The sequence below is a fragment of the Sinocyclocheilus rhinocerous genome, unplaced genomic scaffold (assembly GCF_001515625.1).
Source record: "Sinocyclocheilus rhinocerous isolate Xijiao unplaced genomic scaffold, SAMN03320098_v1.1 scaffold49, whole genome shotgun sequence".
Classification (NCBI taxonomy): domain Eukaryota; kingdom Metazoa; phylum Chordata; class Actinopteri; order Cypriniformes; family Cyprinidae; genus Sinocyclocheilus; species Sinocyclocheilus rhinocerous.
In genome coordinates, this window is record NW_015637125.1 from 2,385 (window position 1) to 15,785 (window position 13,401).

At 38.0% G+C, this 13,401-nt stretch overlaps 1 protein-coding gene across 1 annotated transcript in view; it reads left to right on the forward strand.

Moving 5' to 3' along the window:
• Positions 1–7,431: 7,431 nt before the first annotated feature.
• LOC107748499 (LIM and calponin homology domains-containing protein 1-like) overlaps positions 7,432–13,401 on the forward strand; it is an 85,647-nt gene continuing 79,677 nt past the window's right edge. Inside the window, exon 1 of the mRNA XM_016563290.1 lies at positions 7,432–7,463. Coding sequence (XP_016418776.1) covers positions 7,432–7,463 — 32 coding nt within the window. The remainder of the gene's footprint in view (positions 7,464–13,401) is intronic.

Genomic DNA, 13,401 nt, shown 5'->3' on the forward strand with positions numbered 1-13,401 from the left:
CCCCCGAGGCGGCGGTGTCTGCTCACAGTTCCCCCGAGGCGGCGGTGTCCGCTCACAGTTCCCCCGAGGCGGCAGGGTCCGCTCACAGTTCTCACGAAGCAGCGGAGCCCGCCATTGCCCGTTCCAAGGCGGCAGCTCCACACACACCGCTGTGGTGGCCGCTGGTTCTGCCCTGGGTCCCCATCCCGCCGGCTCTGCCCCAGTCCCCAGGTCCCCCTCTATCACACGGACCTGGGCACCTGCCCAGCCTTCAGGACTTGTACAACTCCAGAGTGAAGAAACGGGCAGGTAACATCATCAAATACCCCTCTCACCCTGGACAGAACCTGTTTGCACTTCTCCCTTCAGGCAGATGCTACAGATCTCTGTGCACTAGAACATCTAGGCATAAAAACTAATTTTTCCCCCATGCCATCTCCTGCTTAAACAGATAACACATGAATCATTACCTGTGTTCTGTAATTAATTTCTGTAATTCATTCTACATCTTTAAATATTGCCTCTTTCTCAAGTATTATGTAAATACATACGCATATCTCTTTATTTATACAACTGTATATAGAGTAAATAATGCACACATCTGTACATAAATCCACTGTTCCAGATTCATACACATTATTATTATTTATTGTTAAGTCTTACTATTTAAATGTTTTTTTTTACTGTTCTCATGTCAGATGTGTATGTACAGTATGTATGTATGTATGTATGCACCAGGAGCACCTTAAAAAAACACAACAAATTCCTCATGTGTTTGCACACACCTGGCGAATAAAGCTAATTCTGATTCTGATAAAAGTAAATATACTGCAGGGAGATTTCTTCGTCGCCCAGTTTTAATATCACTGCCAGTGAGATTTCTTCGCCACGCAGATTAATTCATGCCACTAATCTGAGATTTCTTCCTCAGACTTAAGACTTATGCATTTAAAACTGAAAGTGGGGATTTCTTCGCACAATAACAGATTAATTTATTCTGGTACCATTTATATGGGCTGCTAATCTGAGATTTCTTCATCAGATAAGGTTTACGCTCTACTAACAACAGAAATTAGGATTTCTTCGCTAAAATCAGGTTAGTTTCTTATCGTATGATTTAAACACATCATAGCACTGAAAACTTTCTACTGCTCGTAGGAAAGCACATTCAAGCTATAGTTTATCTGAGTTTATCAGAAGCTGCTATGCATGTGTAAGACGTTAATAAAAACCCATGAGACAAACACACAAGTCTGATACTGAGTCCGCTTGCAAATAATGTTTAAAACGACGCCACCGTCCTCCACCATAATATGTGAATGTTAGGATGTTTCTGGCTAGCTTGTCAAGGTCTCTGGGGGTCACATCATGCACTGCTGCAGGGATGCTTGGAAGGGACCCCCTCCTCTCTGTGGTTGCTGGAGGTATTATGGTTCTGTCTGCTGAGTAAAGCAGAAAGTGCTGGCTCCCCCCTTCGTAGCTTGGTGCAAGCCTGAGGGAGTTTGCACTGCTGAGTGAGGGTGAGGGAGTAGGGTGTCTCACCCACTGTGGTTCCTTTTGCAGCCTATAAGAGTACCTGAGTTTTCTTTGGACCATGTCAAGTTTGTCTTGAGTGTTGTTCAGCTGAATTTGTGCAACACGCCATGGTTGCTCACAGCTGCTGCATGTTCAGCTCCCATGCCTAGACCATACCATGTGTGTGCCCCACCCTCCGTATCGTGTTATTCACTGTGCTATTAAAAAAACCCAATAACTTAATAATAAAACAGTTAAAATGTAATTACATTTAGATTTAATTAACATTAACTAGTAACTGAGCAAGCTCAGAATTTGCTGTTTTAATAGTAATTTTATGTGGGAAAGTTTCCTTTCCAGGTCCTTTCTGGCTGCCTTTTCCAAGTGCTCTCGCTGTTCAGCAGCTGTCAGAGCCTTTTGAAGTCTATTGATTTTCTCCTGTAACTCCATTCTGCTGGGGTCCTTGTGGGATACCGCCGCAATCTGTTGCTTGAGATCATTTACCTCCTCTTTCAGACCCATGAGGTTGTTGGCCAGGGAGATGATGATCTTGGTGAGCTCTTTGTAGTCTCTCGCTTGAGTCATGAGTCAGTAGCACTCTTCCCTCGTTGTCCAGTTGCTTTCAACTCTGGTGCAGTAGGTTGTCGGTAACCCTGGGTAGAAGGGTTTTCCTCACAACACCTGGCCAGTCCTTTTAGTCTGCCGTCTGGGCAGTTAGACTGAGCATCTGCAACATTTTTGGCAAATTCGTGTTGAGAGTAAGGGCTAGAGACTAATGCAAGATGAAACAGAATGTGGAGCTAAGTTTTACAGCTAGGTTTTGCCAGGTGTGGTTAGCTGGTGAAGTATGTTATTATCTTATCCGTATCGTGTTATTCACTGTGCTATTAAAAAAACCCAATAACTTAATAATAAAACAGTTAAAATGTAATTACATTTAGATTTAATTAACATTAACTAGTAACTGAGCAATAGCATTCAAGAAGGATACATCTAAGATTGTTACATTAGCTGAGAAGAATTGAAGATAGGGAAACAGAGAATAGAGAAAGTGAAAAATCAGAAACCAGGAATCCAGGAATAGGTTAAGTTCAAATTTCTTCACACTGCATACACACATGCTGTATTTAAAAGCTTCAAGTAAAGGATGCTAACCCCTAATTGTTAAATCTATTCGGTAGCTTAGCCTAAGATGAAACGATGCTAAGTCGTGTTAGCTTAAGTGGTTTAAGGTGGTTTGTTTAAAATATGTCGCCACCAGGTGACACCTGTGCTATGTGGCGTTAGCACTTCCTGTGACAAGTCATTGTCATGGTAACCAATGCATGCCAGTGCAATTCCAGCAGTTTAGTGTCTGCCTATTTCAAAGAAGTTGCCCACAGTTTTAAAACGTGGTGCTTTCGGTCCTTCAAGACTTGTTGCATTAAATAAGTACTTTTGTGAGTGCTTCTCTAATTTAAGTTTCTAGCTCTTGTTTAAAGAATAACAAACAGTTTTACCGTAAATTGAAACTGGTTTAAGTGTATAGTGTAGTTATGTGTGCCTCACACATGAATACTGAAGTATTACACCTTTAGTTTCACTCAGCGAGTTGATCACCAATTTGCTGTGCTTGTATATATGCAGTCAGAGTTTAGATGAATTTCATTGATCTAATTATAATTTACAAGGGCTTTATGCTGTAGAAAGAGGAGCATCACTCAAATTTCTATAACACTGTACTAAGATTTATTCATCAGAAACAGATTAAACTATACTGCAATTTTGTGATTTCTTCACTAAAGCAGATTAATGCATTATGGTAGAGTTTGGTTATGCCGCTGAGCTGAGTTTCCTTCGTCAAAACAGACTTACACTTTAATACTGAAATTATGGTTTTCTAATACTCTTTCAATCATAATAGAGATGCCAATTCAAGCCACTTCTTTATCTGCATATAAAGAAGGCAGCAAATAGGGACACAAATGCACATCGCAAGTCACGCCCTATTCTTACCTGGATTATCAAACACACACTTTTAGGTTGACAGTGTTTTAAACTCATAACCTTTGTTTTATCATGCCCGCATCCTCCACCATTATATGTAGCGAATCAGCTCAAAGGGGAAATATGAATAGTTAATTATAAGTAGTTATAATTAATTATAAATATTTAGATCCGCTGTAAATATTTACTTGACATCTCAGTGTCAACTGTCTGTCAATTCTAAGAACGTTAATTTCCTGGTTAAGGAAAATAACTTTCTTACTGTACAATACTACTCAGAGCAAGTAGCAAAAAATCTGCATGATTAGGGCACTCTAGTTATGAGCTAACAATGAACAACCTCAAGTGTGATACAAGTAAGACTTTATTAACTACATAAACACTTAAACTAGTCTAACATACACACACACATGCATACAGTTGGCATAGGAAAAGGGGTTAAATCTTAAGCAGTAAAGAGAAGAGAAATAAAGACATGAAGCTATGGTAAAATTTGATATTCAGCAGATCTACAGCCTGAAGGAAACATACGTTTCTTAGTTCAAACACACCTTTGTAAAAAAGGTGCAAATGATACTTAATGTATCATTTAATAAAACTAAGTTTGATACTTGCACGTCTCGCCTGTTTGAAAGAGAGTCCTGATGCACTCTGGGGCTCCAGTTGATTGGCTGAAGTTAGGTGATGAGAAAGAACAATTTTGAGTCAGAGGATCTTGATGAATGGAAAGACTAGGCCGAAGCCTGGCGCAGACTTAAGGGTTGCAGAAGAGTTTCTAGCTCACATCCTTATTTTCTCAGAAACTAACATAACCGCAGACTGAAGGCGGGTCACTGATGTGAGGCCTTTATCTTCACATGGTATAGGTGTGGTTATATTAAGTAGTGATCTATCATAAGCATGCATAAAACATTTACAATACACAAATCCATATACAAGAAGGTAGTAATCCTACACAATGACCTGGGGATATGCATGATAGAAAAATGTGTCTATGAATTAATGTAAGAAGTCATTTCCTATAGCGTTACGTGTCTGTTTTAGAGAGAACTGAGTAGGGAGGAAGATTCTCTCTACATACTTTTAGGTCGTAAAAGTTTATCTGATCTGATTGCCACGGTAACCAGGGGCCTGGGATCGTTCACAGAATTGCTGGCACCCAGTATGTTTATTGGGTGAGGGGTCTGTTATTATTTGTTAATCTAATGAATAATTGATTTGTTAAATCTAATGAAAAATTGTGTGTCTGATTAGTCCAAACGCTGCAATATTTTATTCCATATTGCGATGTAAATTCAGGATGTGGGGCATTGCAGTAAAAAGTGGACCTTGTGTTACCCCTCGGGTTCAACTCGTTCTGCTCTGAACTGGATTCGAACTGGCGTTGGAGGCAAGCATGCTAACAAGGACTCTAAACACCACAACCTCTAGCGTCAGTTGCTAGTGCACCTCTTGAAATCAGGTGAATGAGTTTTACCTGCACAACGTCTACTAGCTGGCATCTGTTTCACTTACCCACCTAAACCTCACTCCCATTCGGGTCACGGCAGCAATGTAATTGAACCGGTGCTTTCGGCATGTGAGGTGAGCATGCTAACAAATACACTAAAGAATACAGCCTCTAGAGTCAGTTGCTAGTGTGTAGGGCTGCATGATTAATCAAAATTAATTGAAATTAAACTGGAATCGCGATTTGGCAAAGGATACGATTTTTTTTCATGCGCAGCTTATTAGTGAAGCATGGTTCTGTGATCAGTGGTAAATACTGCTCCATCCGAAGGCCAGAGGGTGCTCTCGTGCTAAAAATCCAAATATGCCCTACAGAAGAAAGGTAACACCGTGTCCAGATGCAACAGTTGTCGCACCAAGCCGCAACAGCTTGAGACTGTCTACATTGGACGTGACAAAACAACCGTTGCAAATCATTTGAACTTTGAATCAGTACGTCATAAATAGAATGAGGCAACAGTTTACTGTCAGGTATTTTTCATCACGCTGCATCACTGCATCCAGTGTATACAGCATCACTGATTATAATGGGTTATAACTGATTATAACTGTACAAAACAATTTACAAGATGTTCACATGTGTAATCTGACTATGCCAATATTCAGGCTCAAAAATACAACAACACGTGAACAGTTTTCAACACACTCCATACATCCTTTAAAATTCTTCTTCTTCTTTCTTTTTATTCTCATCCCGCACTTATCAGTGCATTACTGCCATCTGCTGGTAACTCGGATCAGAAACACTTTACTTATCAGAGTCCCTTCTCCTTCCCGGCCACAAAAGAGCCAGAAGCCCAAACAGCGCTGCCTATTCCTCCTCTGATTGCAGCTCCATCACCATACAGCCTATAGAAAGAAAAGCATCTCTGCCAGTATTCTATTATTATACCTAACATAACTCTGCACTCTAATATCATCCTATTGAACCTGTTCCACACACAAACATCTTGCACACTCACATCTTTGTACTTTCCTACTTTACATTCTATACTATATTCTATATATTAAACCTGTACTTTCTAAGTATTGAAGCAATGCAGAGACAATGTTATGCTCTATATCTGGATTTTTTAATGTTAACTCTTTTTTCTCTACCCTCCATATTTCTTCTCGTAACACCTTTCTCTCTTCATCATAATTCCTACAATTAATAATCACATTTTCAACAGTTTCACTCTGTCCACACCACTCACACAATCTTGTGGGATGTTTAGACATTAGATGAAGTGTTTTATTCAGACCTGTATCTCCCATTCTTAATCTTGAGATTACATTTTCCTCTCTCTTATTTCTTCTACTACTTCTTCCTCTTCCAACCTTTCTTTGTATTGCGTATAAATGCATCCCTTTAGCCTCATTATCCCAATACTGTTGCCATTTTTGTAGCACTTTCTCTTTTATTGCAGGCTTAATTTCTCTCATACTATGTGATAATTCAATTTCACATCCTTTAAAATGGCTGCCTGGTAGTGATGGATGCTTTCGAAGCACTGCTTCATTAAGCTTCAAAACTTTTGTGAATCATTTGTTTCGAAACAGTGGTTCGGAGCGAGTATCAAATTGCCAAAGTCACGTGATTTCAGTAAACGAGGCTTCATTACATCATAACTGTTTAGAAACGTTTAGAGATTTCAATGGTTTGCCGTTGGGGGGCGATCTCTGTGAACCCGTGAATCATGCGAGTTCATTGAGTTCGCCCCCCAGTGGCAAACCATTGAACCAGCATCTGGTTTTACCTGATCTCGGATCAGTTTCATCAATTTGTAATTTTTAACGAAATATTTGTGTAATTAAAAGGATGAGCAGTCGTTTATAGTCTCTTACTGGCCTCTATATAGAAGCTGTCCATAAAACAAACAAAGCAAGCCCTGCAAATTAATATAAAATATTTTAAAAACCACATATTATGCAGACACTTCATATTTAATGGTGTTTTATTATTTTTATTGCATTTAATGTATTATACTTTCAATAAAACATTTGCATTGGGCTTTTGAAAGCTTTTTATGCATGTTTTAGCCTGAGTTTTTGTTGCATTTACACACTTTTGACCAGCAGGCGTCACTAGTATGGGGTGTTTTGAACTCTTCGAAACAGCAAATTATTTTGGCGAAGCAATTGGTTCAATAGATTTGAAGCTTCGAAAAGGTTCATTTCTCCCATCACTACCCATCACTACTGCCAGGAGCCCTTTTATAGAGTTAGGCTCCTCCCACTTTAGAACATACCATGTGGATGTGCACAACAATTTAAAAGCAAGGTAAAGCTATACAAATACATAACACAGACAAATGGTAGTGGTACTAACATGCAACAGATGTATCACATCTGTATTGATTACTAAATTGTTCACAACCATTGCAAACAAAATGCATGAGAAATTCCAGTTTCCTTGATCTCACCACTCTATGGTGTCACTGAAAATGGAACTGTTTAAATATGGCAGCTTCCACTGCATACAGGTTTGGCAGGTGAAAGGTGGCTCACAATGTAAGTACTGCAGTGTTTTACAAGTACCTGTATATTTTAGTTGTTTTCACATGGAAAATAAATTGTTAACATTTGTAAAAGATTTTGGTGTGCTTTCTTTATATGTTACATCATAAAACATTAAACAGTAAGGCAAAACAAACAAACAATAAAAGTAAAGAAAATGATATAAGCAAAACAATTAAACTAATCAGAGGACAACAAATGGCTTGTTACAGCACATAAACAGGAACGTAACCACACATTTACTATAATTGATGTTAATTTGCCGGCATCTAGATGGTGTGTATGAATAATGGTGTAAACTGTTATGTGTGTACATGCTTCTGCAGTCCTTCCAAAATTAAAGTCAAAAGTCACAGTCCATCTGTGACAGGGTTCTATAGTATTTTGTCGCGCCATGTTGCTAGCATCCGGTGTAGACTCGGTGTAATGCATGTCGTTCCAGGAAATCCCTTTCGCTGTAGCTGAATAAAAAGAGGATCGAACTGCTTTCATTGATTCAGCGTGACTAATAAACACACGAATATGACAATATATGTTTTATCTGAGTTCTGTCATGACAACTCTTGGAGGGATTGGCATGGTAATGTACATGACAATGTTAATGTATTTGGTCTTGGCGGAATAGATCTGCTACGCTGCTGCTGCTGCGGCAGAGCAAGTACCGAGACTTGCTACTGCCAATACATCCACAACATGCTGCTGTGAGCATTTAAGTAATACTGCTGTTGCAAATATAACATACATGAAATAACCCCCCACATAGCATACATGAATCACCTCGTAGCAGATCTATACAGGTGGAGCTGGGGAAGGTGGAGGGTTTCTGAAGCAAGCTGCAACTGCTACGGCAAGCACTAGTCATATATTTGAATGTTGAGCAGCGAGCTCATTGGCTACCGATACGGAGATAACTAATCAGCTGTGACATGAGATGATGTCATTAGGTCAGATTGAGTTAGACCTATCGGACTGCACCATCTAGAGTTTCATGCCAGAACTCTGTATTTCTTTAAGCCTTCTTGTACTTTTCATTATAGTAAAGTATATTTATAATGCAATGCTAACTGACCTAGCCTTTATCACAGCATAGAATACTATGAAATGTGTTGCGTGCCTTATTCTGTATTAGTAGAAGCCACATCATCTCACAAAATGATTTTATTTAAAACACTCAGCTGATGTTATGAAATTAGTTTGTTATTAAATGTTGTCTTTTGTTGGACAAGAGGTTCATAAATGCTTCTCATGTTTGGAAAGATCTTCTTGCTTTTTCAAATGCATGTTATAAGCGACTCAAACTCACAGTGCTTTCAGACGGAGCAGCTTTTACTACTGATCACAGAACCGTGCTTCACTGACAAGCTGCACATAACAGCCTTCGCAATTTCATAATTGCGCTAAACCAAATGATTTCATCACGATTTTGATTCGATTTCAATTAATTGTGCAGCCTTACTAGTGCACCTCTTGAGATCATTGAAGTGAGGTTTACCTGCACAGCTCTATATAACTGGCCTCTGTTACACTTGCAGGTGCAAGTTTAAGAGGACTAAATGATTGGAGAAGTCCTGTATACGTCACCAGAAATAAGTCTGTCATTTTTTGACATTTAGATTCAACATTACAAGGTCAAAAAAAAAAAAAAAGGATTTATTATTCACAATAATTTCCACAATAACTGTGAATGTTTGCCAATGAGTTTACAGACTTTTCCTTCAACTTTAAACATAAGGCCTTACTTAATTTAAAAACACCTGTGAAAAATCAGTACAGAAAATGTATTTATATTAACAAAGTACATTGGGCATTTTTCTTAGAGTATTGGTGTAGGATCTAATCCATTCTCACTACCCAGATAAATATTTAATTGCTCAGATATTGCTCATTCATAGCTCAGCATAATTAATGGAGCATTTTACTAATATTCAAAAAGATTGTTCACCCAAACATTAAAATTCAGTGAAAGTCAGTGAGGTCCAGTCTTGTTTAGACCCCTAACATTCTTTAAAATATATTTTTTATATCTTTTTAAATATCTTAAATATCTTTAAGTCATACAGGTTTGGAATGTCATGTGGATGAGTAAATGATAACAGAATTTACTTTTTTTTTAAAAATTAAATATCCCTTTAAGTATTAACTTTTAATATAAATAAAATTGATATTATTTTGCTGTAATTATTTACGAGCAATAAAATAGACACAAACAAGAAAATTGGGCCATAAAATATAAAGCTGTAAAATGAGTGAGTGCATAGGAGTTGTTCTTGGAAGAATGTGATTAGAAATGTTTGCTCATATTAATCTTCTTAATTTTTGTTGTCTTTGATATCTGACCAAATCCGAGCATGGTTTGAAATATTGTTGAAAGCTGTTGTAAAACTTTACATGTGAGAATATTGGGGTCTTTTTCTCAGGGTAAAGTCTGGGAAGCAGGAGACTTCTCATTTCATTCGGGTAGTCTTGTTTGAGTAGTGTAGGAACTTTGATGGGTAGTTTTTAACAATGTTGGTTACTATTAGACTAATTGTTAAAAGCAGTGCTTATTTTGGAAGTTTTAGGGAGTGTTTAGCTGAACTCTTCAAAGCTGTCCTGTTTCATTTTAAACACTTACTAAATAACGATCGGGTAATCACAATGTTGTCATTATCCATCACAAACATGCAAATACAGATACTCCTCCTTCCATAATAATCACACATAACCTTGTTTTATTGTTGTAAGCACTGCCAAAAGCAACCAAACATCTTCAGTATATTTCAAAGTTTCAACTGTGAAGGGTCAGTTTTTCATACTTGACGTTTTTGAGGAACTCTATTGAGGTAAGTTTTTTCATCACATTTTTATTGTTTTACACAGAAAAGCAAGTAATGAATCTTAGCCTGTTAACAGAAGGCCTTGCTGTGGAGAAAATAAGCTTTCCCGGCAAAGGGACACACAGATACAAGTAATTAACCACAAAAACATTTTTACCTCGATAATAATAAGAACCATTATTAATAATTGAGCATAAGTAACAATTGATAATAAATGAGCACCAAATCAACTCAACTCAACTCAAACTTTATTTATAAAGCACTTTCAACACCACGACTGGAACCAAAGTGCTGTACAGAGAAAGATAAGAGAAAAAAATAATAATATAAAAACAAATGAAAAACAATAATAGTAAAATAAAATAAAAAAATAAAAAAATAAAATTTTGGATAAGTTCTAATAGACAGAGGAAGGGCATTCCAAAGCCTAGGAGCTGCCACAGAGAAAGCACGATCCCCTCTACATTTTAGACGAGATCGCAGAACCATTAGGAGTAGTTGATCATTTGAGCGCAGAGATCTGCTGGATTGACAGACACTAATTAAATCAGTAACATAGTCAGGTGATAGACCATGCACAGCCTTATAAACATACAGAGACTGCAAAGCACATTTATGGTCCCATTTCAAAGGTAAATAAATTTGTGAATCATCCTCATACAAGTGATAATGAATCCCACATTTTTCAAAAATAAAACTCAATGGCAACATATACAGAGCAAATAAAATTGGTCCCAAAATAGAGCCCTGAGGAACCCCACAGACAAGAGGAGCAGTAGAAGAAGAGTAATCACCTAAACTGACTGAAAAAGTCCTGTCCTTCAGATAAGAAGAGAACCGTTTTAGGGCTAAGCACTGAACACCAACATGATTCTTGAGACGAGCAATAAGTATATCGTGATCAACTGTATCAAATGCTGCAGTAAGATCTAACAAAATTAGAACAACACAACTCCCAGAGTCAACACCTCTCAGCATAATCAGCATAGTAAAATGATTTCTAAAGAATTATGTGACACTAAAGACTGGAGTAATGACAAATTCACCCTTGCCATCACAGAATATAGTACATTTTAAAATATTCAGTATTTTAATAGAAAGCAGTTATTTTAAATAGTATTAATACAATTACTGTGTTACTGTATAAAAAAAAACAAAAACGCAGCCTTGGTGAGTGAAGAGAGTTCCTTCAAAAACAAAATCTTATTCCAAAATTTTGACACGGTAGTGTACATGTATATATGCAAGTTGTTTCTTTACATTTTATCTAGATTAATGTATTTTTTTTTCTATAGTTGCAAGTCCACATTGGTTGTCATAGAAACACCAGTAAAGTGTGGTTTATACGGTGGCCGAGAGAGCTCAACGCACTGCAACTTAAGAAAACACATATTGAGCTCTCTCGGCCACCGTAGGTTTAGAATATCTTAGATTTGGTAATGAATGTTTTGCAGTTTTTAAGTACACAGTTTCCAAATCTGCACACTGGTCATAAATTGGATTTGTTTCAGTGTACTTTTTCTCAATATTACAACAGTATCCTGTTATGAATTTTACACAGTTATTTAACTGAACTAAACCAACACTGAACTGACTGGTGCTGTATAATTACATTGTTGTCTCACTACAGCTGCTTTTTAGTAGAATCTTGTAATACTAATTTTCAGCTGCTTAAATGTGGTGAAATCTTGCTAAAATATGGGAGTTGGGATGTTCATTGGTGCCCCACCCAGCTGGTGGCACCCTAGGCGACCATTTACTTAACCTATGCCTAGAATTAGAGGTCTGCATTCGGAAACTGTGGGACCCGACCAGATTTTTTGCGCCGCGGGATTAAATTCCCGAATAAAACGTGGTAGCGGTCGGTAACTCTGGTGTAATTTGAAGGGGAGCGGGCGATCTAACAATATCCCGTTCCCGACGTCCATTCAGAACAGCATATCTGCGCTTTATTCTTATTGACCACCGGTACAGCCTGCACTCGCACTGTTATGCTGCACACATTCTTTCTGCGTCACGCATTTTATTTGTGGGGTCTGTGCGCAGCATGTGCATAACGATGCTCAGAGCAGGCTGTACCGGTGGTAAATATACGGCCCTCAGACAGAACAGGCAGGTTGTCGATGAGTGACAGAGCAGAATAAGGATGGAGCAAAGTGTGGATGCGCTGTCCTTGAAGGACGATCAATTCGGTTTTGTTTATATTTTGCTTAGCCTATAATTTTGAATGACAGATATCGTATTTATTTATTTTTCTCTGCGACACTTTTCCTATTGTGTTAACAGAAAAATTTGAAACGAATTTAGTATTTTAACAAGACGAATAAAAATAGCTAATAGTCTATTTTTGTACAACCTATATTTGTATTTTTTTTCTCTCTGCGACAAATTTTCCTATTGTGTTGTAAATGTTAACAAATTGTATACTGACAAGATGAATAAAAACAAGAAATTCAATTTTTGTACATTTTTATTTTCTGTAACACTTTTTTTCCCTACTGTGTTGCATAAAATATTAACCAAATTTTGTGTCTTAAGATAATTTATATAAATTCAAGTCAAAGTCAATAAATTCAATACTCTTGATGTTGTGACGAGTCAGAAGCGTGTGGATCCATTTGCAGCTTTTATTAGAATAATCAGACAATACAGGGTCAGATACCGGCAAGGTAGAACGGCTGAGACAGAGTCGAGTACCAGGCGAGAGATCGGGGCAGGCGGCAAGCAATCAGAGTCCAGGGGAAACAATCCAAGAACAGATGCACAGAAAATCAAACACGGGTATAACGCTCGGAAATGATAGCCAGGGCAAATCAAGACTTCGCAGAGAGTCTGTGTGTGTGAGTGGTTTATATGTGTGTGTGTATATGAGGTGCAGGTGTGGATGATTAATCAGTCCCAGGCATGAGGGGTGATGGGAATTGGAGTCCGAATGGGAATGACTAATATTCGGGAGATGGTTCCCTCTGGTGGTGCGGAGGAGGCGGTACGGGAGCCTCCTCTGTAACACTTGACAAGACGAATAAAATAACACAATTTTGTACAGACTACACTTTTATTTGTTAGCCTCTCTTTCAGTAGCAGAAATTTAAATGTG